At 42.9% G+C, this 23,112-nt stretch overlaps 2 protein-coding genes across 2 annotated transcripts; both read left to right on the top strand.

Moving 5' to 3' along the window:
* Positions 1–10,826: 10,826 nt before the first annotated feature.
* On the top strand, positions 10,827–11,570 carry LOC118124958 (fer3-like protein). The gene has a single exon (XM_035183194.1). It carries the CDS (start codon positions 10,943–10,945, stop codon positions 11,423–11,425), a length of 483 nt encoding a protein of 160 aa, XP_035039085.1. The 5' UTR covers positions 10,827–10,942; the 3' UTR covers positions 11,426–11,570.
* Positions 11,571–12,982: 1,412 nt separating this feature from the next.
* Positions 12,983–15,063, top strand: twist1a (twist family bHLH transcription factor 1a). The gene is made up of 2 exons (XM_035182012.2): positions 12,983–14,081; positions 14,554–15,063. Exon 1 carries the CDS (start codon positions 13,494–13,496, stop codon positions 14,052–14,054), a length of 561 nt encoding a protein of 186 aa, XP_035037903.1. The 5' UTR covers positions 12,983–13,493; the 3' UTR covers positions 14,055–14,081; positions 14,554–15,063.
* Positions 15,064–23,112: the final 8,049 nt, after the last annotated feature.

The raw sequence follows: 23,112 nt of genomic DNA on the forward strand, positions 1-23,112 counted from the left end.
TTCTAAAAAGCGTTTCTATGCATTGTAGTGCAAGTATCACAATGTTTTTTTTAAGTATCTGAGAAGTATTTGGCTTGATACAGTTTCCCTAGGTTTTTCTTCTTTTCAGGTCCAGGTCCCATCCTCAGCTGACCCATCAACCCCTGTCAGCTTCAGAATGCTGCTTGTTAGAAACTGTCAGGCAGAATATAGAAAAAACTTTGTATTTTGAAAAGAAGGAGAGATACCTGGAGCCAGTCGAGGATGTAGGAGTTCTTGATCTACTGAGAGAACGGTGCATTAACGCCAAACCTTCAGTGAGACTGTTATGCACAGCTGCATAAAAAGACTCCTTGTTGGACCACCCCTCAAGTGTTCGCTCTTCCAAATCAACCACCTCGATCTGGAGTGGGTCTCATCCCCAAGGGGTAATGAACTCCCACTTTGAGCAAATGGAGTTCACTGCAAAGGAAAGGAAAAGATTTTCCTTTTGTTTAAAAACACAGTAGCATGCTCAGGAGTGACCAGCTGCAGAGATCCTCAGGCCGAGGGTACAGCTTTAAACTGGGAAGAAAGACGAAAGACAGCCACAGCCAATCAACAGAAAGACTGGCCCCACTTGCTCTCCTCCTATCAGTCACAGATGATGACATGGATACGCTCGACGGAGGTTAGTGTAGCATAACAGACAGGTGGAGGCTGATGTAATTTCCAGATAAGTGAAACACCCATTGAGTATATTTCCAATTTTAATTTCATTAAGGAAGAGCTCAACAAATTATATAAAAAAGTAATAATCTAGTATTGACTAAGTTATCATGTAATAATCAAAATTTGATTTTACAATGAGTGTCTATGGGAGGCTTTTGTACAGTGTACAGTGGGTGACATCACGCCCTGATCAATTTCAGTATTCACAACTGAAGCATCGCAGTAACTCACCATCCATACTTCATTTTCAGCAGCAAATGCATTTTCTGCTTTATCTCATCGTCCCTCCCACCACTCCCTCGCACTGACTCCTCCCCCTTCCCCTCCACCCTGCTCTCCCTCTCCTCCTGCTCCTCCTCCTACTTGTCGGCCTGATTTATAGGAGGCGGTGTGCAGTTCACACACATTCCACTTCTGACAACACCCCACCACCACCCCCGCCACTGAACTCTCATATCTAGGCACGGTCGTTCATCTTCATGATCCGCGGACGGAGAGAAGAGGAGGGAGGGTTAGAGTGATGAGACAATAAGCGAAGTGTTGTTTCTGTTGAGCAGGCCAAACTTTTCAAATCTTTTCATACACCTCTGTCTGTATCTTGCTGCTTTGATGGGAGTGGTCTCTTTAGTGTGTGTGTGTGTGTGTGTGTGTGTGTGTGTGTGTGTGTGTGTGAGGTCCCTATCTCCTGTGTCAAAGTTTCCAGGCCTGCATGGTGGCTCCTACATGAAAGAGCTCATGGAGACTTTATGGAGAACAAGCGGCGCCCTGATGTGGAGCTCCGTGCTCAGGACACAACACAAAGACCTGTGCCACACACTCACTGGCCCCGCTCGCTACTTCACTCATGCAGACACGCTACACCACATCCACATCCCACAATCCGCAAATCCCCATCCTCGCACACCCCCGTTGGCCAGGCCTAATTAGTTATGTGGTCGGCGCTCCGCTCCATCCCAGAGCCCCAAATGGCAGCAGGTCATAAAAACCCCTTAAGTGTTCCACCAGTCAGAGCCGTGCAACTGTGGCCGTATATCGTCCAACACAGTCCAGGCCAGACTGAGTTGTATCAAAGTCCATCTCTCACAGGCCGGCCGACATCCATGAAATCCCTTTATGGCATTTTCAAAGGCATTTCTGAGAGATTTTTGGCACTTGGCTTTGCATCTCTGTTTTTTATTCTCCCTCAGGTAGGCAAATAGCCCACGCTCGCACAAAGACAGACAGACTCAAGAGTTAAACTCTTTCCCAAGGGATCACTGTCTGCACACACCCGTATACAAGCGCACATACACACACACTATTAACCCCAAAAGTAAACATTACTTGTGGTTGGTGAGCTGGATTCCCATAGTTTGTTTCCTTGGCACCCGACACCCACCTTTCTGTCCTCAGTAGCCCCGGCGACGACAGACGGGTGTTTCCTGTGACAGCGTTTTGCTCGAGGGAATTTTGTTTCAATCTTCATGTGTGTGTGTCTAATTTCACACATTTATTATTTCATGGATTCCTCAGGAAGTCATCAGTGAATGTGTTAATGATACATCGGATTGAAATAAGATCAGATATTAGAGGATCAGGTTACTTCCGACTAAGTCCAATGACCAACAAGAGATTTGATGACCTGACCTTTTCTTCTCTGCATGTGTGTATGTGTCACATTCTACATGTGGACAGAGGTATAAAATAAAGTATCAAAAACAAAAGTCATTTTATTTATTAAGTAATTAGTGATATTAAAATGTTTTGATCAAATTAAGCTATACTACATTAAAATGTAATTATTAATTTCAAGCTATCTCTTCTCACTGTCAACAAGTGATTTTTTGTTTACTCATAAATAAATGTTCAAACCATCTGTATGAAATACATCCATAATATTTGTACAACTAAAATAATATGAGGCCTATCAAAGAGCCTTGAGGAACCCCGCATTTAAACTTCACAAATATTGAATGACATTCATTCATATGACCATTTTGTTATGTATGCTCAGGGTAGCTATGAATGAATGAATGAATGATATTGTGTGACCTCTCTACTAGGTTTTTCTAACTTCTTGTCAACTGTGCTCTAAAGTAATAAGAACACAGTCCATGGTATATCCCTATTTTTCTGCGAGAGTTAATATTTTTCCACCAACTCCACTGTCCCTACGTAAGCAAATTTGAATGCTCATTCATATTGAATGTTTATAAAAGAGTCACCAATGCGTTTATTAAAAAACACGAGTGAAAATGAACAGTATGCTTTTTGGACTTTTCTGAATCTGATATACATTCATTATGTGTGTTTTCTCAATCATAACAAATAACATTGCATCTCATTTTCCATGAGTGTGCTTGTGTGTTTGTGTGTGTGTGTGTGTGTGTCTGCGCGTGTCCTGGTCAGCCAGCCCAGTCAGATTAATAGGGCTCAGCGTAATCAGAAGGTAATGGGAGGCTCATAGGCGTCTAGACAGTGTTCAGACAAAACCGTAACTCCTACACTCCAACACTGAGGAAATGTGGCAGGGAAAAGAAAAAAGATTCTTAATTTTTATCTAACTATTCACAGTTATTATGATAGTAACATCATCTGAAGAGACAACAAGAATGAGGCCAAACCTTATTAACATGGAGATTAATGTTAAGTGTTCGCTGTGATTTACAGTAGAACAAGTAAATGTAAAAAAAAAAAAATGTCATCACTCCCTACCTTTTGCATATAAATTGAGAAGAAAATAGAAATGTGGAGAGGAGCATTGAGGGGTGGGGTAAGGAGAGGAACACACACAGCATATCATCAGACTCTCAGCCACAACCTCCCCAAACCACAGAAAAATAAATAAGCCAAGAGGAAAAAGAAAAAACTTCTGGGTCTGGAAAAAATGATCTCATGTTTAGTCACATGTCTTTACAGGACAATACCCAGGACACAGCTAAACATTTTATGATAATAACTTTATGACAACCTTGTCAAACTGCCGAGCGAGGCCGCGGATGCTCGTGTTGGAAAGAGGTTGAGATAGAGAGAAAGAAAAAGAAAATAGAGGGAGAGATGAGAAGAAAGTGAAACGTGGGTGGCCAATACTCATGATGATGTGTGTATTAGAGCTGATTGCTGGAAAAGCACTTGTAAAGTCATCGACAAGAAGATGAAAGAAACCCCCCTGTTCAGTGAACCATCCGCTGACTCTCCAGGGAGGCTAATTTCAATTACCAAAGATTTCCAATATGTTTACCATCAAAAGAAAAACACAGCGATCCTGCAGCCAGTTTAAAGATCCAGGCTTTTGATTCGCATGAAGGGTCTTTGATATAAACGGACGAGGAAAATGTCGTCATGAAAATCTGGAAACCGCTTCTTGACAAGTGGGCGTCAACTCAACAGAGGTGAACTGACTCATACACCTCAGGTGCTTGATAAGGGAGCTGATAAGCTCCCATCCTGATGTATCACATTCATTTTGTGTGTTTGATATTTTTGTCATGCTTTTTATTTTTCTTCTTTTTTCCCCATTTAACATTTACAAAATGTTAATTATATTAAATTCAGTTTTTGTTTGACAATTGTTTTGCAGTAAAATATATGTTCCTCAATCCTTGTCCATTGTTTTAACAGGACATTTCATTATCTTGCCTCTATATGAGTGCTGCATAATAATGTAATAATGTATAAATTAAAAAATCCAATTAGAAATCTTGAAATAAAGAGAGATCAAAGCTTTAGACTGCAGCGTTCACTGAGGGCAACTCATGCTGAAATAGATGTAGAAAGATGCAGCAAATTTCCTAAGAATTAAGTGTTGACATAATCAGTTCAGCATTGGAATTAAAACCACGTGCAACTATAAAGCTTCTGTATTTTTTGCACTTGCAGCAATAAATCCTATAACAATTACACTTTACATTGTCTCCTATTGGAGTGGCATTTTTCTCATTCTTCCAAAACAGCACCTCTTTGACTGTTATTGCTTCACTTCCATTTCATAGCTTTAGATGCAGATGTTCGCACGTTCTTTACATCATAAGCCAGAACTTGCAAAGAACTGGAACTGGAAATCAAGTCTGTTTTTCATTTACGGGTAGCGTTGAGGAAATGTTAAGGCCATTTGAATAGCTTACAGTGTAGTCCATTTAATGATGAGGAAAGTAGTGACTTTTATTAGTTATAACTTTCAGGGTAGTTCATAAAATGTATTATATGGTTGAGGGAAACGGATCCAGCTTACTTCTGGTGTCCAAAGCTTTCAACTTTCTTCAGCAGATGGAGTCAAGGTTCGCCCGTAAAACTCAGTACAGAATTTGGTTTTACAGATCGTAACAACTGTCTGTGTGCAACGATGGGAATCTTCACAGGAAGGCCACAAAATATAGTTGAATTCTCTGGAAACTGAGATGAACTTGTGTTGGGATGCATTTTTGTCAATCACGAGTGAAGAAGTATTGACACATTTATTTTCATGCTCTTTGGCACCATGAACTGTTAATATTGCATCATATTCATATTTATATGGTCCTCGCAGGATTAAGTTTGATCCAAACCAAGACAAACAATAAGGCTCAGGATTACAAGAGGAGGAAATTTATTGGGGCGCTATTAGATGGTGTGAGGCTGCTGATGCAGGCGTCCTTCCAGCACTGTCTAATGGAGCTGGGGAGTTAAACATTCAGTCATTCAAAAGTTTTTCTTTGCTGTTATTGTGAGAATTATCAATGTTTTTCTTCAGCGTCGTCCATATTTTTCCAACTCGCATTTGTTCCCAAGCTGTTCTGGCACCACGGTGAGAAGAAAAAAAAGTCTGATCCTTCTGGAACAGTCGTGTGTAAACATATTTTCACTAAAATTATCTTGGTGTAAAAAGAGGAACAAACGCCGATTTAACAGATTAGGACTTACCCAAACAAACGCAGACACTTGCAGTCAGACGGCATGAGGATAATCGTGCCGTGCTGAAGTGTTTCAAGCATGTCACTCCAATCTTCATCTTCATCAACATCATCATCCTCATCAAAGAGTTGTATCTCTTTCCCACGCAAATCATGCATCTCCGAATACACCACAGCTGAGAATACGACCCTTAAAACAAATGAAACACGGCACCCTTAAAATACACAGTAAAGACTGGGTGACCTTCTTTCAGAAAATAAACACAGACATTACTCAGACAGATATGGGGGATGGGGAGGGGGGGAGTCGAGGCAAGGTGCTGACATGGGTGAAGGTGGATGGGGCGGGGGGGAGCATGCCATGCTATGTGACTTTTAAGTGCAGTGGTGGAGAGTGGGAGCTAAGAGGCTGGATTAAGAGGAGGAGAGTAAAAAGGAGTAGCTGAGGGCACGCAGCGGTTTGGAGGAAGAGGGGGAGGAGAGGCGAGTGAGGAGATATATGATGTGGTATTGGGGTTTATCCAACCTCCACACGCACGCACATGCACATACATGCATGCATGGGCCCTACCTCTTTGCTGGCCACCCAGCTGTGTAAACACCCCACAACTGAGCACAGGCCCCAAGTGTGCCAAGCCAATCAGAGGGCAGGACGCATGAGGAAGGGTGGTACGAGCAAGCCAATGAGCCAGCTTCTGGGTGCGGGGGGGGAGATGGAAAGAAACACAGAGAGAGGCAGGGTGACACAATGAAGGAGAGGCAGACAGGTCAGGAGTTAAACTCATCTCCCGTACTCCCACTGTCTCCCACTCTCTGCCTATGCCCCCCCCCCTTCAAATTCAAACTCTATATATAAAAATAATACAGAATTTATATGTTGTGTATATTCTCTCTGTCTATGCTGTCAGGTTGCAATGACATCAACTTATTTTCTCTCACCAAAAAGTAAAGAACGCTTTTTCCACACCAGCTACGGAAAAGAGCAAGTGGATGTATCATGTCTGTTCAATCAGAGAGTGGAGAAAACAAGCAGTAGAGGTGTGGAAAGAACTCAGCAAGGAAGGAAAACAGAGAATAGAGAAGGAGACAGCTTCAAGGAGAGCAAAAGAGAGAAGGAGAATGAGAGAAAGGTGTCTCGTTTCAGATTTACAGCGGCAGTGGGAGAGATTTGGCCGTGTTCTTACAGCACACTGAGGACAGAGCAGGAGGAGGAGGAGGAGGAGGAGGAAGACAGATTTACATGGTGAGAACAGCTCTGGCTGCTCTGGAGCAGCACACTGGTCTCCAGTGATCTCTATATTAAAAACCAACTTTGGTGAAATAACAAAATTCTTACCTATCACATACTTTTTTTTGTACATCCTCATGTGAAATCAGGATGTTCAAAACACAGGAATCCAAGTCTTTTCTTCCCAGGTCTTCTATTCAAATGTTACGGTGGTATTGTGATGATGTATGGACCTGACATCCAGAAGGGATTCGGTGTCAAGAGGGTCTTTGTGATGTAACATTGTGCTCATACAACTTGTGAACTGAGGTGCCAGGCTACATTTCGTGGATTCACTCTGGAGAAATGACAAATTGAAGCTAATTTGTATATTTTTAGTGTAAACAAATGGTTGATCGAAATTTTTTATTTTTCTCAGCCACATTATCTGGTTATCTACCAGTGGTCTGTTGGCCAATCACTTTGGTCTTGTCTAAAATATGTCAACAGTTTGGGATTCCAATGAAATTGTATGGACCCCCAACTTTAACCTCACTCTACCAGCAGGTCTAAAACATTTAAAATGTCTTAGAACCATACGGCATAACATTTTCAAAAGAAGTTCATGGTTCCCAGAGGATGAATCCTCTCTAGTTTGGTGGTCCTCTGACTTTTCCTTTAGCACCACCAAGAGGTTATCATTTGTGATTTGGAATGATATGTCGATAATGTGAAGCACACATTCACGTCTCCCTCAGGGTGAACTTTTCGCAAAAGTCGGCCTACGTCCTCACAGATTCTTTGATCACAAAGGAGGAAAATCATTGTAACTGCTGAGTGGAGCATCCAGACCTCTTGATAGGGTTTAACACTGAAGTTGTATCATTCAAACCTTCACCGTTTACCTCCACAAACATTTAGCCACATCACATACTATCGTTAATTTCATTCTGCATAACCTCTAATAACAGAGCAGAGCAGGAACTGTGACATTATGAGCGTCTATCCTCTGTGATTCCACTCGGACAAAACAGGGACAACCCCCTGTATGTGTGTGTGTGTGTGTGTGTGTGTGTGTGTGTGTGTGTGTGTGTGTGTGTGTGTGTGTGTGTGTTTGTATGCCTCTTTTGGGGTTTTACTCCTTATTTAAGACCAATATTTACCCAGCAGCCCCAGGGTGAGATTACCTCATATTCTCCCGCCCAGCTGTGCTTTCTCAATGTTTCCACGACAACCGGCGGAATGTCCCATCATGTTTATCTGCCCGCCAGGGAAACAGAGGAGGAAGAAGCGGCGAAGCGAGATGGAGAGGATACACTTAAGTTGGGAGTGTGTGTACGAGACAGACACAAACTCTTGTGTGTATGCAGTGATCATACAGGAATGCAAAAGGAACTTCAGTTTGTGTGTGTGATGTGAGCAGGAAGTTGATCAAGCCTTCTACCAGGCAACTGTAGATCTGTTTCTATTTACTTTCTATTGATGATATTTAATTGTAATTTGTGGCAACACTTTATATAAACTGCCCCAATTTACACCATTTATAAACAATATACAGCCACATAATTAACGGTTTATATCACACTACAGTGTCATAAACACATATTATGACATTTTAAATGTCGTTAGTTCATTAATGTCTCCTGTGTCCAATCCATAACTAAGAAAGAAAGAAGAAAGAAGAAATATCATCCTGTGGGATTATTAAAATATAATCTTATTACCCATGTATAATTTGTTAATGTACTAATGTGTTAGATGCTTCATATGAGTTGTAATTAATAAAAGCCAATTGCTTATAGCCACATTATATTGATAGCTGCTTTGGTTTACAGGGTTTTGGGTGAGTGGTAGGTGTTAAACTGACAGTAATTTTTATTTTATTGCTCTGTGCTATTCCGACAGTGACAATTCAAAATATAAACCATTGTATTTCAAATGTTGTGTATAACTGTAGAATGGGGTGATTACATTTAACTACAATCTTACATAATAACAAAAAGCCAATCAATAACGTCAATATGACTATTCAGTCGCCTCACAGTCCATGATAAAGATGTATTCAGAGACTTTACCCGTGATAAAATTAAGTGACTTGTCGACCAAGCTGATCACAGCACATCAGCAAACCCCTGGGAATCTCCAGAGAGGCTGCTGGGATCAAATATAACCTCTGACCTCCCAGAGAGGAGAAACCAAAGGAGGATTCCTCTGGGATCAGTCACTCACTGTATCTTAAGTTTACTCCAGGGAAGCTGAAAGTTAGAATTTTTCATTTGGTACAATACGTCATCATGAGTAGGCTTTAAAAACCGCCGGCTCTGCTGAATTCAGCAACTTTTACAACAGAACACTCTCCTCCTTTAACCACAAACGTTGAGCTGCCCTCAAGTAAACTGTTTAACCCAAAAGCACCTAAAACTCATGAGATAAAAACATTCTGTTCTGGACAGTTCCTGTGTATGAAACTTAACCTTTCCTGCTGCCTATTCAGTCATTAAGTAAATCAGTGTTTGTTTTCCCAGTCAAAGTGCCCGATTTAAGTGTAATAGAATAACTCTACTGGGTTATGTAAACAAAGGAAATTCTGTTTGGCAAGTCACATGTGGAATTTGTGTCTCTCTACACAACCTCAGCTGTAAATGAAATATTTCAAATAATGTGTCCAAGAGGAATACCCACACTGCAGACATCTGCCAGTGTTTTTGGACAAACTAGATCTGCAAGTGTTTCTTTGTGGTTCAGTCGTGGCCAATCACAGCTGAGATGTACACAGGGTATTATTTTCAACCAAAAATGACCTCTTACATCAGAGTATGTGAAGTGACCGGCGATATTTTGTATAAATTTTTGTTGGTGTTCAGGAAAGAGTGAACTATTAATCTCAAAGAACCGTTTTATGTTTCTTTGAGGCACGAAACATGTCGCTTCAAATAACATAAACAAAAAATGCTCAAAATTCATTACATACAAAGTATTAAAAGTTTCAGTCACTGTGTTCGTCCATCTGGGAATTAACAGAAGTGCCGCGACTTAGAGGCTTTCTGTCACTGTACTGTTCAGGATGTGGGACATAATGGTTTCTGCAACAACATATCTCAACACATATTAGACTTTAGTCTAAAGAGATAAATAATAAGTATAATAGACACTCTTCTGTGTATATTGGACTAGACCCTTGTGTATTTTTATTTGTATATGTTTGTGTTATTTATGCCGTTTATATTCAGGGTTGTTCTTATATCAATTTACACTCGGATTTACCTTTATATAAATCTTTATGTTAAATTCATTGGATATGTAAGATCATGTTGTAACCCATTGCAAAGGAATCTGTGAACCTAAGGGGAAAAAAGTGGAAGAGGATACGAGAAATAACCAAATAAAGTTTATTTTCTTTTTTTTTAAAGGTTCATAAAGTCTCAATCAAACAGATCAGACTCAGCTTCTATGATCTGTGCAACTATCATCTAAAAAATGTTTTAATTGTGCCACTGATGACCAAGCACTGCCTCAGTTCCAGGCTACACCTCCTCTCAACAGGCCCAGTGTGGACACTGTCTTTCCATGGTAACGGACAGTTGGGCTATTTGCTTTAATTTGCAACAGAAAAGCTTGTGGTGTATAGTGACTGTTAGGGAATGTTGTGTTTGGTCTTCCCCTGGCCCGTTTAAGTGGTAAAAGTGTCATTATTTAGCCTCTAAAGCAGAGGAGAGAGTGCAAACAAGACTGTATGACCCTCTGTCAAGAGCCTCCGTTCTTCAGAAGCTCATTAAGGGCCTCCAGGACAGCACATCAATTGGCAGGGCCCTCCACTTTCCTCTCGGCCTGTTTAAGCCTCTCTCCCCGGATTCAGCCCACTCATGGGCCGACTGATGGACAGAAATGGACTCTATCTAGCGCTGGAAGATGTCGCGCTGTGAAGTGGCACAGGCGACTTATTAAAACAGCAGGAAAGGGCCTTGGATTTGAGCCAAATAGGATCTCACCCTGTCGAGCTTTGTCCGGATTTGGATTGACTTTCTGAGATGCTGCTCCTGCTTCAGTCTCTGTGTCTGCTGAAGGACTTAAGTTCGTCCTGAAAGATTTGATTGGCGTCACTTCTTGCGCTTGACTGAGAAGCAGACGCATAAAAGTGACAGCAGTGAAATATTCTCTATGAGGCCGCAGTTGGAGGATGGATGTGGAGCTGCCAGGCCGCTTAGTGGACTCTGCGTTAATCAATTTTGTCAATGACATGAGCCTGATAGAGTTTCCGCAGAAGTTAGCTTTGGGACCAAAGCAGCAGGTGAATACTACCACACCCAGCCCGAGCAGCCAGACGCGGCAGGGCGACTCGTCTTGGAGCCTGAGCCTGGAAAACGACGTGCGCACAGCGGAGCTCCGCGCCGAGCGTCTGGCGATGAGCCCGCCGAGGTACTACAGCCGCGGGGCGCACGACCACGCCGCGTCCAAACGCAGGAGGATCATCACCGTGGTGCAGCGCCACGCGGCCAACGTGCGGGAGAGAAAGCGGATGTACAGCCTGAACGAGGCGTTTGACGAGCTGAGGACGAAAGTTCCCACATTCGCGTACGAGAAGAGACTGTCCCGCATCGACACCCTGCGCCTCGCCATCGTCTACATCTCCTTCATGAGGGACCTGCTGGAGAACACATGACACTCAACAGGATGTTAAGTCCACGCCACGGACACTGCACCAGTCCGGGTTTGCCACTGACTTCAACATGGACACAAGTGAATGAACTGATCGCTTCTTAACATTCAATATTATCTCAATCTTATGCTGCAAATTTAAGAAAACACCTGAGACCTTTTTGACCTTTTGCAAAATGTAATATTATAATTCTATATGAAGAGTTATCTGTATATCAGTGGCCACATATCAATATATTAAATTATTAGACTGAAACAAGCTGAGTAGTCTTTTTCCAAACATTCAACATTCCATAATATACATATATATATATGTTGCTTAGAAATAAACGTATCTTATTGCTATGTATGTGTTCCTTGCGCTCAAATACAGAGTTCAGACTAATTTTGACTGAATATATAAGATTACAATGGCCGATCATACAACTATCACATAGATCCATTTGTTTGGTTGTGTAAACGGATGAGGAAAAAGCAAGAGGGAGGTGTGCATGTCAGGTGTGTTTCCAGCACCTTGGAGAGCGACACGGCTGCTCGCCTCACCTGATCCATCAGACGCACAATGAACGTGTGTGTGTGTGTGTGTGTGTGTGTGTGTGTGTGTGTGTGTGTGTGTGTGTGTGTGTGTGTGTGTGTGTGAGACAGTCTTTACCACGAGAGAAAATCTTCCCCCTAAATGAGAAAGATTTAAAAGCGTTATCTGATTAAAATGAAGTCCATTTGAAAATCGAGGGTTCGTGGCACACCGCTGGATATTGTCTTTGACACTGAGGTGTGAATTGAGTCAGTGATAAGAGGAGAGAGGTGGGACAAGCGGGGTAACATGTCCCTGAGTGTTGAACCAGTTAGATCAGGGAGATTTAGGCCCGATCGGAGCTTGCGGTGGTGTCTCCTTTTAAAATGAGAGCTGCTGTTACCCTCATCCCGTGTGCGTCATCCTCACGCTTATTCTAACCATCTCCAGTTGCTCTTCTTTCAGCCACAGTTTTCTGGTATTCCTGCTTGATTTTTGACACTATATAGACTTTATCACTGTATAGGCCCTAGAGCTGGGTGGTCATGTGTTGCGTGTTTGGGCTCCATATGAACCCGCAACTCTTTCTCTCTCATCCCTCCCCCCTCTCCATCTTTATCACCTCCAGTGTTTGCATTGCGCTCCGGCCGTCCACCGCCTTTCTGCGTCCCGCTGTGCGCACGGATCCGCCCTGAGAGCTCCCTGGGACGGCCAGTCTTTTAAACCTGAGCCGCGGTGTCGAGATCCCTGCGTGAGTCAGACCCATTTAAGCGCATACCTCGACGCGGGGCTGCTGACGGGAAAATAAACACCTTCGGCCTGCGTATACGAGCGGAGGCCTCCCGCTGTGTCAACCTCCTGTGTTTCAGTAGGACTGATATTTTTCACCACTGCTCCCAAGCAGGGCCCAGACTAGAAAAAAAGAAGCCCGACAACAGACATTAGGCCTGTGGGGGAATTTCTGGTCTCAGTGTCTCAAAAAAGCAAATTCAGTGAACATGGAGACGGTGTAATCTCTTATCCACTTTCGTTTTACAGACTTTTATAAGTATAATCTGTTAAATTCACAGTAAATTCAAGACAACAAAATGCATTTGAGGCAGTAATAAATCGGGGTGTGGTAGAGGGAAAGAATTCATCCCTAATTCTTTCGGCCTTTGCACAAATCTACACCTACGATTCAATAACACCGCCCAGACTACACCCCCTCTCCTCAATCCTGTGTAAAAACGAGTCTGTCTTAAACTCTATTCCTAATATTATAGCTAGACCTCTCCTTCTCCCTAAGTATTATGTTACACTCCTCCACCCAATCACAGCGCTCCCCAAAATCCTCCTGCCTGCTCCTATAAGAGCCCCGATCGTCCCAGTCTGGCAGCCACCTCTCCCTCTCTCCGTGGCGCACGAGATTTACCGTAACACCAGCCCACAGCCACTGCAGGCAGCGCTCCTCATTACCTGTCCTGTTTGTTGATGTTGTAACCAGCTCAGGAGATCCGGGTCAGGGGCTATAACGGTCCTCCAGTCCACAGACAAGTTTTTTTGAAAAACAAAGACAATGCGGGAAGAGGACTCCTCCCCGATGGACAGTGCGGGGAACAGCGAGGAGGAGACCGACCTTCATCTTCCGCGGAGAGGCGCGAGGAAGCGGCGGGCGGCACGGAGGAGCGTAGACGCGGAGGAGGAGGAGGAGGGGGACGCGGAGAGCCAGAGCCCGGGCCGCGGTAAGAAGAGGTGCAGGAAGAGCTGTGAGGGCGGAGGAGGCAGCGCCGGGAGCGGTGGCAGCGAGGCCAGCAGCAGCCCCGAGGGCTCCTTCGAAGACCTCCATACGCAGCGCGTAATGGCCAACGTCCGCGAGCGGCAACGGACACAGTCTCTCAACGAGGCGTTCACGTCGCTACGGAAGATCATCCCCACGCTGCCGTCGGACAAACTCAGCAAGATCCAGACGCTGAAGCTCGCAGCCCGGTACATCGACTTCCTGTGCCAAGTCCTGCAGAGCGACGAGCTGGACGCGCGGGGAACCAGCTGCAGCTACGTGGCGCACGAACGCCTGAGCTATGCGTTCTCGGTCTGGAGGATGGGGGGCGCGTGGTCCCTGTCTACTGCGTCCCACTAGCAGAGCTGCTGTGGATGGGACAGCAAGGTAGGGTTACCTGCTTTCACGTCGTCCTTCATCTTGCGGGGAGACAAACTGTGCCAAAATGGTCTCACATGCGCATTTTACGCACAATACCCAGATGGAAAATCAATGCGATAGGCGATAATTCTAATGTTCTGGCAGATGTACCTTTGCAATATTCGTATGGAATTCCCACAAACCGCTCGACAATGTATTAGGCCCGTTTGTTTTGAAATAGATGTGGGCCTCCACAGAGGCTATCAACTCAAATTACGCAATTTTTTTGTATAGGAACAACATGATTTCACCATCTACCTTAAAATTTGAATCTCACACATTAAAACATAGTTGTTTTTTTACAACTTGTATGTAAAGTTGTGGTGGAAGGGTTACAGAGTAAATATGCTGTAAGATGTATGCCTATTTTACATCCCTGTATTGTCACAATCTATTGGTTGGATTTGTTTTCTGAATCAAATGTCTATTTTTCCAACAGATTATCCAGACTGAGGAACTGGTGGATCAGACCAACCCTTCAGATAGACTGACACAGGCCAACTACTGCAGCTGAGGCCCTGGCACTGCAGCCACTGTACTTCAGGCCTGAGAGGAGAGCAGGCTTCTCACACTTCCCTTCGCATGGACTGTCATGTTTGCGAAGGAGCACTTAGGACAGACAGGATGGATATGAAGAAAGAAGAGAGACCACTGCGACTAGATGAATGTTGTAAAAAAACAAACAAAATGAGCTCTGAGGAACTGCTCTGTCTTGAAACATGAGTGAAAAATGACAATTCAGTCCACATTCTTTGTGACAGTGTTTCAGAGCAGATGAAGTATTTTGTATTTATTTTTATACACAGGTTCAAAATTCCTTTCCCCCCCTTCTCAAATAAAAGTTATTTATTTATTTTGTTATCAGAGAATGCTGAACGCTGAATGGATCTGCGCATTTTGAGTTTTGTAAATATTTGGTAATATCTTGAATAAAAAATAATGAAGGTATCATTTGTTCCCCTAAGTTGTCTGGATTTTTATTAGACTTCATCTTTAAACACCATCAGCTGAAGTGTGAGTGTAATCATTTGGCACAAAAGAAAACTTGATATTTTTGTAACAAATGTATTCCCCATCGCCTCAGTGCTTTAAGTCTATAGAGGGAGATTATTTTCATTTGTTGTTGCTGAATCCCCAGTCAACTAAACCACAGTGGAGGGGGACAAAAGAAAACATTTCATACCTGTGGCTTTATATTCTGTAGTGATTTCCTGAGCTCAGGGATCTGGGAAACCCATAATTAGTTGGTGGTCTGTTTGAACAGGGTGGACGTGGAGCTGTAGGAGGCACGTATGATATTCCCAGATGTCCAGCGAGCCACAGGTCAGCGTGGAAATCTCGTGCAGGTGCTACATCAGCTCCCTCGTGAGCTTTGACAGATAAAAGTGGTGGATGTGGGACATAATGCAGACTGGTTATATAAACCTGCACTTCTGAGTGAAATAAGAACTAGTCACCTATATATAAACCACATGTGCACGAAATTTAAATTTGCAGTGCCATGGAAAAACACAAAACAATTTATAAGAAAATATATGGATGTTTAATCCAAAGCATGGGTCTGTGCAAGGTAGAAGTTTAATGCATTTGTTTTTTATAACGTTTTATACTGTTATCAAGTTCTTCCTACATAATCAAGATGATTTTCAAAATGTTTTTTTTTACAGTTAAGATCTACCACATTTTAATCCCTCTGAAGTGAACATATATTCACATTATGCCACAAACACTCACCTTTCCAAAGAAACACAATGAATTCCTGAATTAAACTAGAGTGTCGCTAGGCCCAGATTTAAATTTGGATCTTCACCAAACCGTGCACACTCATAAATATCAGGTCTCCAAACATTATTAAGATCCCTGAATTATTCTCTTAGAGAAATCGACAAAAATGTTGAAAAGCGCTCTATCTCGCAATGTTGAAGAAAGTGAAAACAAAATCCTGGATCGACCACTTGATTCAGATCTGCACCAAAATTGAATGGGTTCTTATCTGACATCTCATACATCTTTCTACCAAGTTTCAGAATCTGTCCAGCAGTTCTTGTGTGATCCTGTTAACTATCAGACAAACAAACAAATGCCACTGAAAGCACAAGCTCCTTGGCAGAGGTAAAACTGGGACAAATAAACTTGTTAATCAGGGCCAATAATTATAGTTCACACATCCATTCACTCTTTCTCTTTATTAGAGACCCATGGTTAGATTGGCAGATAATATCTCAAAAATAAAGTGTACATTTCAAAGACATATCTGTGCTAAAAAACATCATCCGATGCATACAGGGATGGTAAGACTAGATTAGGTCGGGACTAGAGGACCAATATTATATTTACTTTCCTAATACACCTTCCCAATTCCTTAATTCCCTTAAATGTTATTAAAGTACCACAATACCACTATAGTAATATCAGTTGGACCATCAGAGAAGATTCTGAGGTCAATACAGTGGCTCAGTATAGTGCGTTTCCATAGGGTTGTTGTGAGCTGGTTATACAGCAGCATTACTTTGGTTTTGCATCACAGGTTGCGTGCGGAAGGTAAACCCATCAGCTCTGACCCGAGGCCCTCGCCAGCCACCGGGGGGAATCGATTCCCACCCTTAGATCACCGTGGCCATGTTATCTTAAACTTGAGGCTGTTGCTCTGACACAAAGGAATGTCACCTCTGAGGCTCTGAAACACACACACAAACACACACACACGCACACACAAATTCAGGTTGCACACACACACACACACACACACACACACACACACACACACACACACACACACAGGGGGAGATTTCTCACGCCTACCAAACAGGGAAATACATTCCTCAGAGAGAGAAAGAGAGAGAGAGAGAAAGAGGAACGAGGGCTCCTGCGACTCAGACCCCCTGTTTGATGTTTGAAGGTAATGGGATGACTGCTTGTTATCAGTGTGAAGGCATCTGGCTCTCTGTATTTCTATGATTTATAGACTCTTTGATGATTGACACTCACACTCACACACACTCTGTCCTGATCATTAATCAGTTTATATCTGCTTGCTTTGGGCCCGTAGTCCTTAAACAAATCTACATGTCAAAGGTGCAGGCCTGTGTGTGCTTTAATAATGCCAGGAGCTGTAAATCTTCACAGAAATTGATTTCTCCATCGTCGACGGTAGGCTCAGGTTGTGGTTTGTTTGGTTGTTTAAGTTTAATCGCTCCCGCAGAGCTCTACCTGTCTCGCTTTTCTTCTTTCAGCTTCGTGTCTCCCTCACTCCAATCTCTCTCTCTCTCTCTGAAGTTCCCCATTACAGGGGAACAGGCCCTGGTTTATATTAACCCCCAACACTACAAAAAGACAAGGTGGGGGGGGAGTCAGTCCTGAGACAGACCCACGTGCGCACACACGCACCCGCACACACACACACACACACACACACACACACACACACACACACACACACACACACACACACACACACACACACACACACACACACACACACACACACACACAGGGGGAGAGAGAGAGAGAGCAAGAGAGATTTAAATGTCTGGTTTCTATTAGTGGTAATTATCTGTTTCATCTCAACCTGAAGCTGTTACCGATTGTGTGTGTGTGTGTGTCTGTTCATTGTGATTGTGTTTACCTGTGTCTATGTGTGTGTGCTATTGTTGGCTGCAATGGACTCATGCATCTCAAATGGAGAGAACCATGTATCAGAGAACAATCTCTCATAGGAAATTAAATACTGCTCCGAAAACATGACGTGAAGTGTAGATACTGATTTGTCTTTCGTTCACAGCAACAACTTTGAGCATACTGGTATTGGGGGTTTATTGAGAACACAAATGTTCATTGTTAATTGTTTATTTGTTAGGATCCAAATGAGCTGGGCCTTAATGCACCTTGGGTCCACCTTAAAAACATACATTACAAATTGAACAAATTTGAAACCATACAATAGGACAGACCAAATAAAAAAAAGAGACAATGACCATATTTGAAATTATACAATAACAATAATACACAATAAAATTTAACAAAATATAAAAAATAAAAGGTGATAACATCAAATTTCCACCGTATTGTTCTATATAGCAGTTTGCAAACAACAGACTGCATCAGTTATGAACAACTGACCAAAACGTTTCTTGTGAATCCCCCAACTTTATAAGCCACTACTTAATGACTGGATCAACCCTCCAGTGATACACCTGAATGTATTTAGTCCCTCTCTACCTGAAAAACGAGGCTGTTTTGGCCTCGTTCTTTCAAGTCATCATTTTTAATATGAGGGGTAATGTGAAGTAACAAGGGGAGTATTTAAAATGTTGCTTTTGATAGAGATAGTAGTGCTTTATAAAGACTGTGTAAAAGCAAGGAGGAAGTGAGTGCAGCCCGGTAACATAATGAGCACTCACACACTAGCACACATGTTCCTTGAGGTCGGTGCCAACTGCAACCATCATTCTTGACCCGTGACCCCTCAAACTGACCCTGTCCGCCGACTACAGCGACCCCCAGCAGGACCACAAGCCACTGCATTCACCTCCAGTGAATGACCACTTAATACCTCTCAGATGCACGGGCAGAGAAGTGCGGGGACAATTGGTGTGGATTGTTGGGGACAACAGCACAGGAAGAAGAAAGTCAGATTGCAGGGATGAGATTGAAATTTAAAGAAGCTGATAAAGTGGGGAAGGTTAGAGGACGAGTAGTGGAGAAACGGGGGCAGGAAGAGGGGACCAAACTTATAGGAATCCTCACAGCGCTGCTGCCCGGGGCTGTTTATCTTGCAGATTGAGTTAAGCACAAGCCTCTTATAACTCTCCACATACCAGACAATATCACAGTGGCCCCGCTTTACGAACATAAACATAGGCGCTTTATCAAAGACCGGCAGGGTTCATTCAAACACATAGGCTCTTTCTCCTAACTCAATTTACTGCACCCTATACAAAGTTCCCTTATTGAATTTAAGCTGTTTGACTGTCTAATTCTGGCTGAAAATGGGGAACATTAGGGGGTCTACTGATGAATGTTAAAGGGGTTTTCTGCATGTTTACCTTTCAAAAACCACACTCGGCTCTTATCGTGTGTAGATCTGTGGCCTATCAGTATGGAAAAGCCCCGAAGGTCACGCACAACACAGTGTGTGTGTTATTTCCACAGAGAGAAGGCATTGTTTAACTCAACATAGAGGCATTCACAATGATGGGACACACACACACACACACACACACACACACACACACACACACACACACACACACACACACACACACACACACAAACACACACACACACACACACACACAGATTTCCTGGAGATTTACTCAAACCTTAACCATTACAACTTGCCTAACCCTAACCCTTACCATAACCATAACCATAACCATAACCATAACCATAACCATAACCATAAACATAAACATAACCTTAAATCAAACTTAATCTTAACTCAACCTTATAACATGTCGTCATTAATGATTAACTTATGGGGACTTATTTTTGACCATGCACAACCACTTACCCACCCACACACACACACATGCACTCACAGCTTTTCCAAGCTTCTGTCCCCATGTCAACTGGTCTTCACAAGGTCGGTGTTTATGCTAGAAAATGTCCTACAGAGATAGGATGAGTACATACACACACAAACACACTTCCACACACACACACACACTTCCACACAGGGTTGCATCACCCTGTATTATATAAGGTTTTTGAGTTGTTCTCTGTTGAAAGCAATAACCAGAGTACAGCCATAGTTTACTGGTGTTCTGAGGGCCCCTGTCACAAGCAAGTATGCACACACACACACACACACACACACACACACACACACACACACACACACACACACACACACACACACACACACACACACACACACACACACACATATACACAAAAATGAACATGCACAAGGGTAAAGTGAAGGATGACTTGGCAGTAAGAGCGACTCCAGCCTCAGAGTTGGTCTAAAGGGAGCTGTGCTGGGAGAGAAATAGACGTTAAAAAATCTGCAGCCCTCCCTGTTCACTGTGGGGTGGTCGCTGTTTCTCTCTCCACCTACTTTATTTCTCCCTCCTCAGTCCCGCTCTCATTACTTTGAGGTGGTCTGTTTCCATCTTTTCACCTCGCTCTTTCTCTCCCTCTCCCATCCCAAAAGCTCCCTCTCCTCCTCTTCATCATATTCTCTCCTTTTATCTATTTTATAATCTTCCCCCGCTCTGTTAATGATTTCCGCTCTCTTATATCCTCCTCTTCTTCCAAACTCCCTCAGTTTTGCCATTTTTGTTGTTTACCTCGACACGTTAATACAAAAACACTCACGGTGCCTAAGTAATGTGTGCGTGCAACATTGGAGGTTGTGAGTGCACTTCAGGAATGGAAGAAAACTCAGTCGAGACAAAAAGAAAGATGCAGGGACTGTGAGAAAATAAAGTCTTACTGATCCAGAGATAATCGCCGGCCAGCATTTTTCTAGCCAGTGGTGCTGTGTGTGTGTGTGTGTGTGTGTGTGTGTGTGTGTGTGTGTGTGTGTGTGTGTGTGTGTGTGTGTGTGTGTGTGTGTGTGTGTGTGTGTGTGTGTGTGTGTGTGTGTGTGTGTGTGTTTGAAGGTTTAATATTAGAACATTCTATTTGCTTTCCTGACTGTTGTTTTTCTGTCTGCGTCTCCCTTTCTTCTCGCTCTCTCTGAAGGTGTTGGTTGTGGTATTTTATAAGTCTGCGATCTGGTGTCGTATGAACCACATGCCTGTTTTTTCAAGTCCTGTAAAACAGACCTAAATGCCTCATAATTCTCTTCCCCTGGCTGCCCGGTAAGGGTCGGTGCCAACTTTCAGACTCGCACATATACACAAAAACACATGCACACACACTCAAACTGGAGTCATGGCATAATAAGAGAAGTGTAAAATAACACTAACTATTAAAAAAGAAAAGAGTGAAAAGGTCTTGTGGAGACCAAAAGTACAAATAAAAGCCGTGTGAGAGAGAGAAAGACAACAAGAGAGAGATTAAAGAGTTGTGTGTGTCTGTGTCTGTCTGTGTCTGTGTTTGTGTGTGTGAGAGAGAGAGAGAGAGAGCGAAACAACTCCAGAAGACTCATGAAATAATAACACAGGCATCAAGACTGCAGTGTGTGTGTGTGTGTGTGTGTGTGTGTGTGTGTGTGTGTGTGTGTGTGTGTGTGTGTGTGTGTGTGTGTGTGTGTGTGTGTGTGTGTGTGTGTGTGTGTAAGAGAGAGAGAGAGAGAGAGAGAGAGGTGCAACTCCAGAAGACTCATGAAATAATAACACAGTAAAGAGCCAGGCACCAAGACTGCAGTGTGCGTATGCGTGTGTGTGTGTGTGGGAGAGTTATAAATAGTTGGATCATCTGGAGTACATTAGAGGTACAGTGTTTAAGTGAACAGGTCCGCTACCTGCAGCCACAGAAACCTCAGAACAGACACTGCCAAGCCCCAAGCTGGACACACACACACACACAGGCAGCAAAGCAGTGCACCATTAAAAGAAGAAAGACAGAGAAAGCCAATCAATAAAAGCAAAAGTAATTTAGCAAAACAAAACGCTGAACAAACAGGTTGTGCGTCAGGGAGGAAATGCCTCGCACAATAACACAACCTGAGTGTGTGGTAACTCCTGGTGCTCTGCAGCTTCAAGATAAACACTGGTTATTAAAGGCACCAGAGGGGTATCAGCACTGCTATTAAATGGTGGGCTTAACATGAATTTAAAGGGAGGGGAAACATAATGTCTGAACAAGGTTGTTTGGCTTAGAAGTGACCATACACCACGTCCCAAGGCCAAACACATAAACAGCACCTGCATGCAACGATGCACAAATCCTCATTCTGTCTGAGGCACAAATGCGCATTGAAACCAATACACTTAAATAAAAGACTTTAAAGTTTCTAAAGTAGGTAAGAACCCTCATTCTGCTGTACAAATTCTTTGTATCCACCTATATTATCTAATTTATCATTCATAATCTCATCAATATTTACAAAGGGGGGTTTTCATCTGTCAAATGCAAGTGTAACCCCAGAAATGTACAATTACTACAATCATATAAAACTCTCTGTAGCAGATATGTACAAATACATATACTTTTTGTGTCAGGCTAGTGCATTTGGCCCATCCATTCTTGGAATACAAGACACCCTGAATTTACAAAACATGCATCTTCTTCTGGTAGTGCATATGAGAAAACAGGGGAAAAGAAAAAGAGACCACACAAAAGAAGAAATTCCAAATTAATTTGTGAAAACAAAACTATTACATATCTATAAATGGACTCGATAAAGAGCCATTTTTCATGTTTTATAATCTTTTAGTTTCCTGCTTTCATTGTATCGTCTTTCCATCTTCTATAAGGGCTCCAAAATCAGGACTTGGTGAAGGAAGTGGACCCTCCCCCCATAGCACATTTACACTCACACACACACGCAGACTGAAACCTGAGCCACAGGAAGTGGTCCTGTGCAGCATCATGTCAGGGCAGACAAATTATTCACCATTTGAAAAATGCACCTTTTTCTCCCCTCTCTTCCTCGTATATCCTAGACTCCCTCCCTGTCTTCTTCTCTCCATTTATTGTTTTCATTTTAGGCTCTCCAGAGAGGAACAGTGGAGGAGACAAAATGCTCTGCTACCTGCGTTATCTCAAAACGAGCTGCGTTCAGACGCAGAGCGAGCTGCTGCTGTGTAGGCTGCACATGCAGGCCCCAAAAATTCCGGGAAATATTCTCCTCCGGCGGCGTTCCCTGATGATTTGTGGTATTCCTGCCCACAGTATCCCCACACCGCTTCTGTGGAATTTCCTAAATGGATGAAAAGCAGGTTTATTTGAACTCTTCTGAAAAATGAAATGCAGATCGACCTTATCTCTGAGTGGCTGTATTATTTTACTTAATTTACCAGACCGTGAGAGAGGGAGAGAATAAAAATTGCAATTTTGTGCTGCATGGTTTTATGAGAAGAAGATTTAGCAAACAATAAAAAAC

The sequence above is a fragment of the Hippoglossus stenolepis genome, chromosome 17, assembly GCF_022539355.2.
Source record: "Hippoglossus stenolepis isolate QCI-W04-F060 chromosome 17, HSTE1.2, whole genome shotgun sequence".
NCBI classification, from domain to species: domain Eukaryota; kingdom Metazoa; phylum Chordata; class Actinopteri; order Pleuronectiformes; family Pleuronectidae; genus Hippoglossus; species Hippoglossus stenolepis.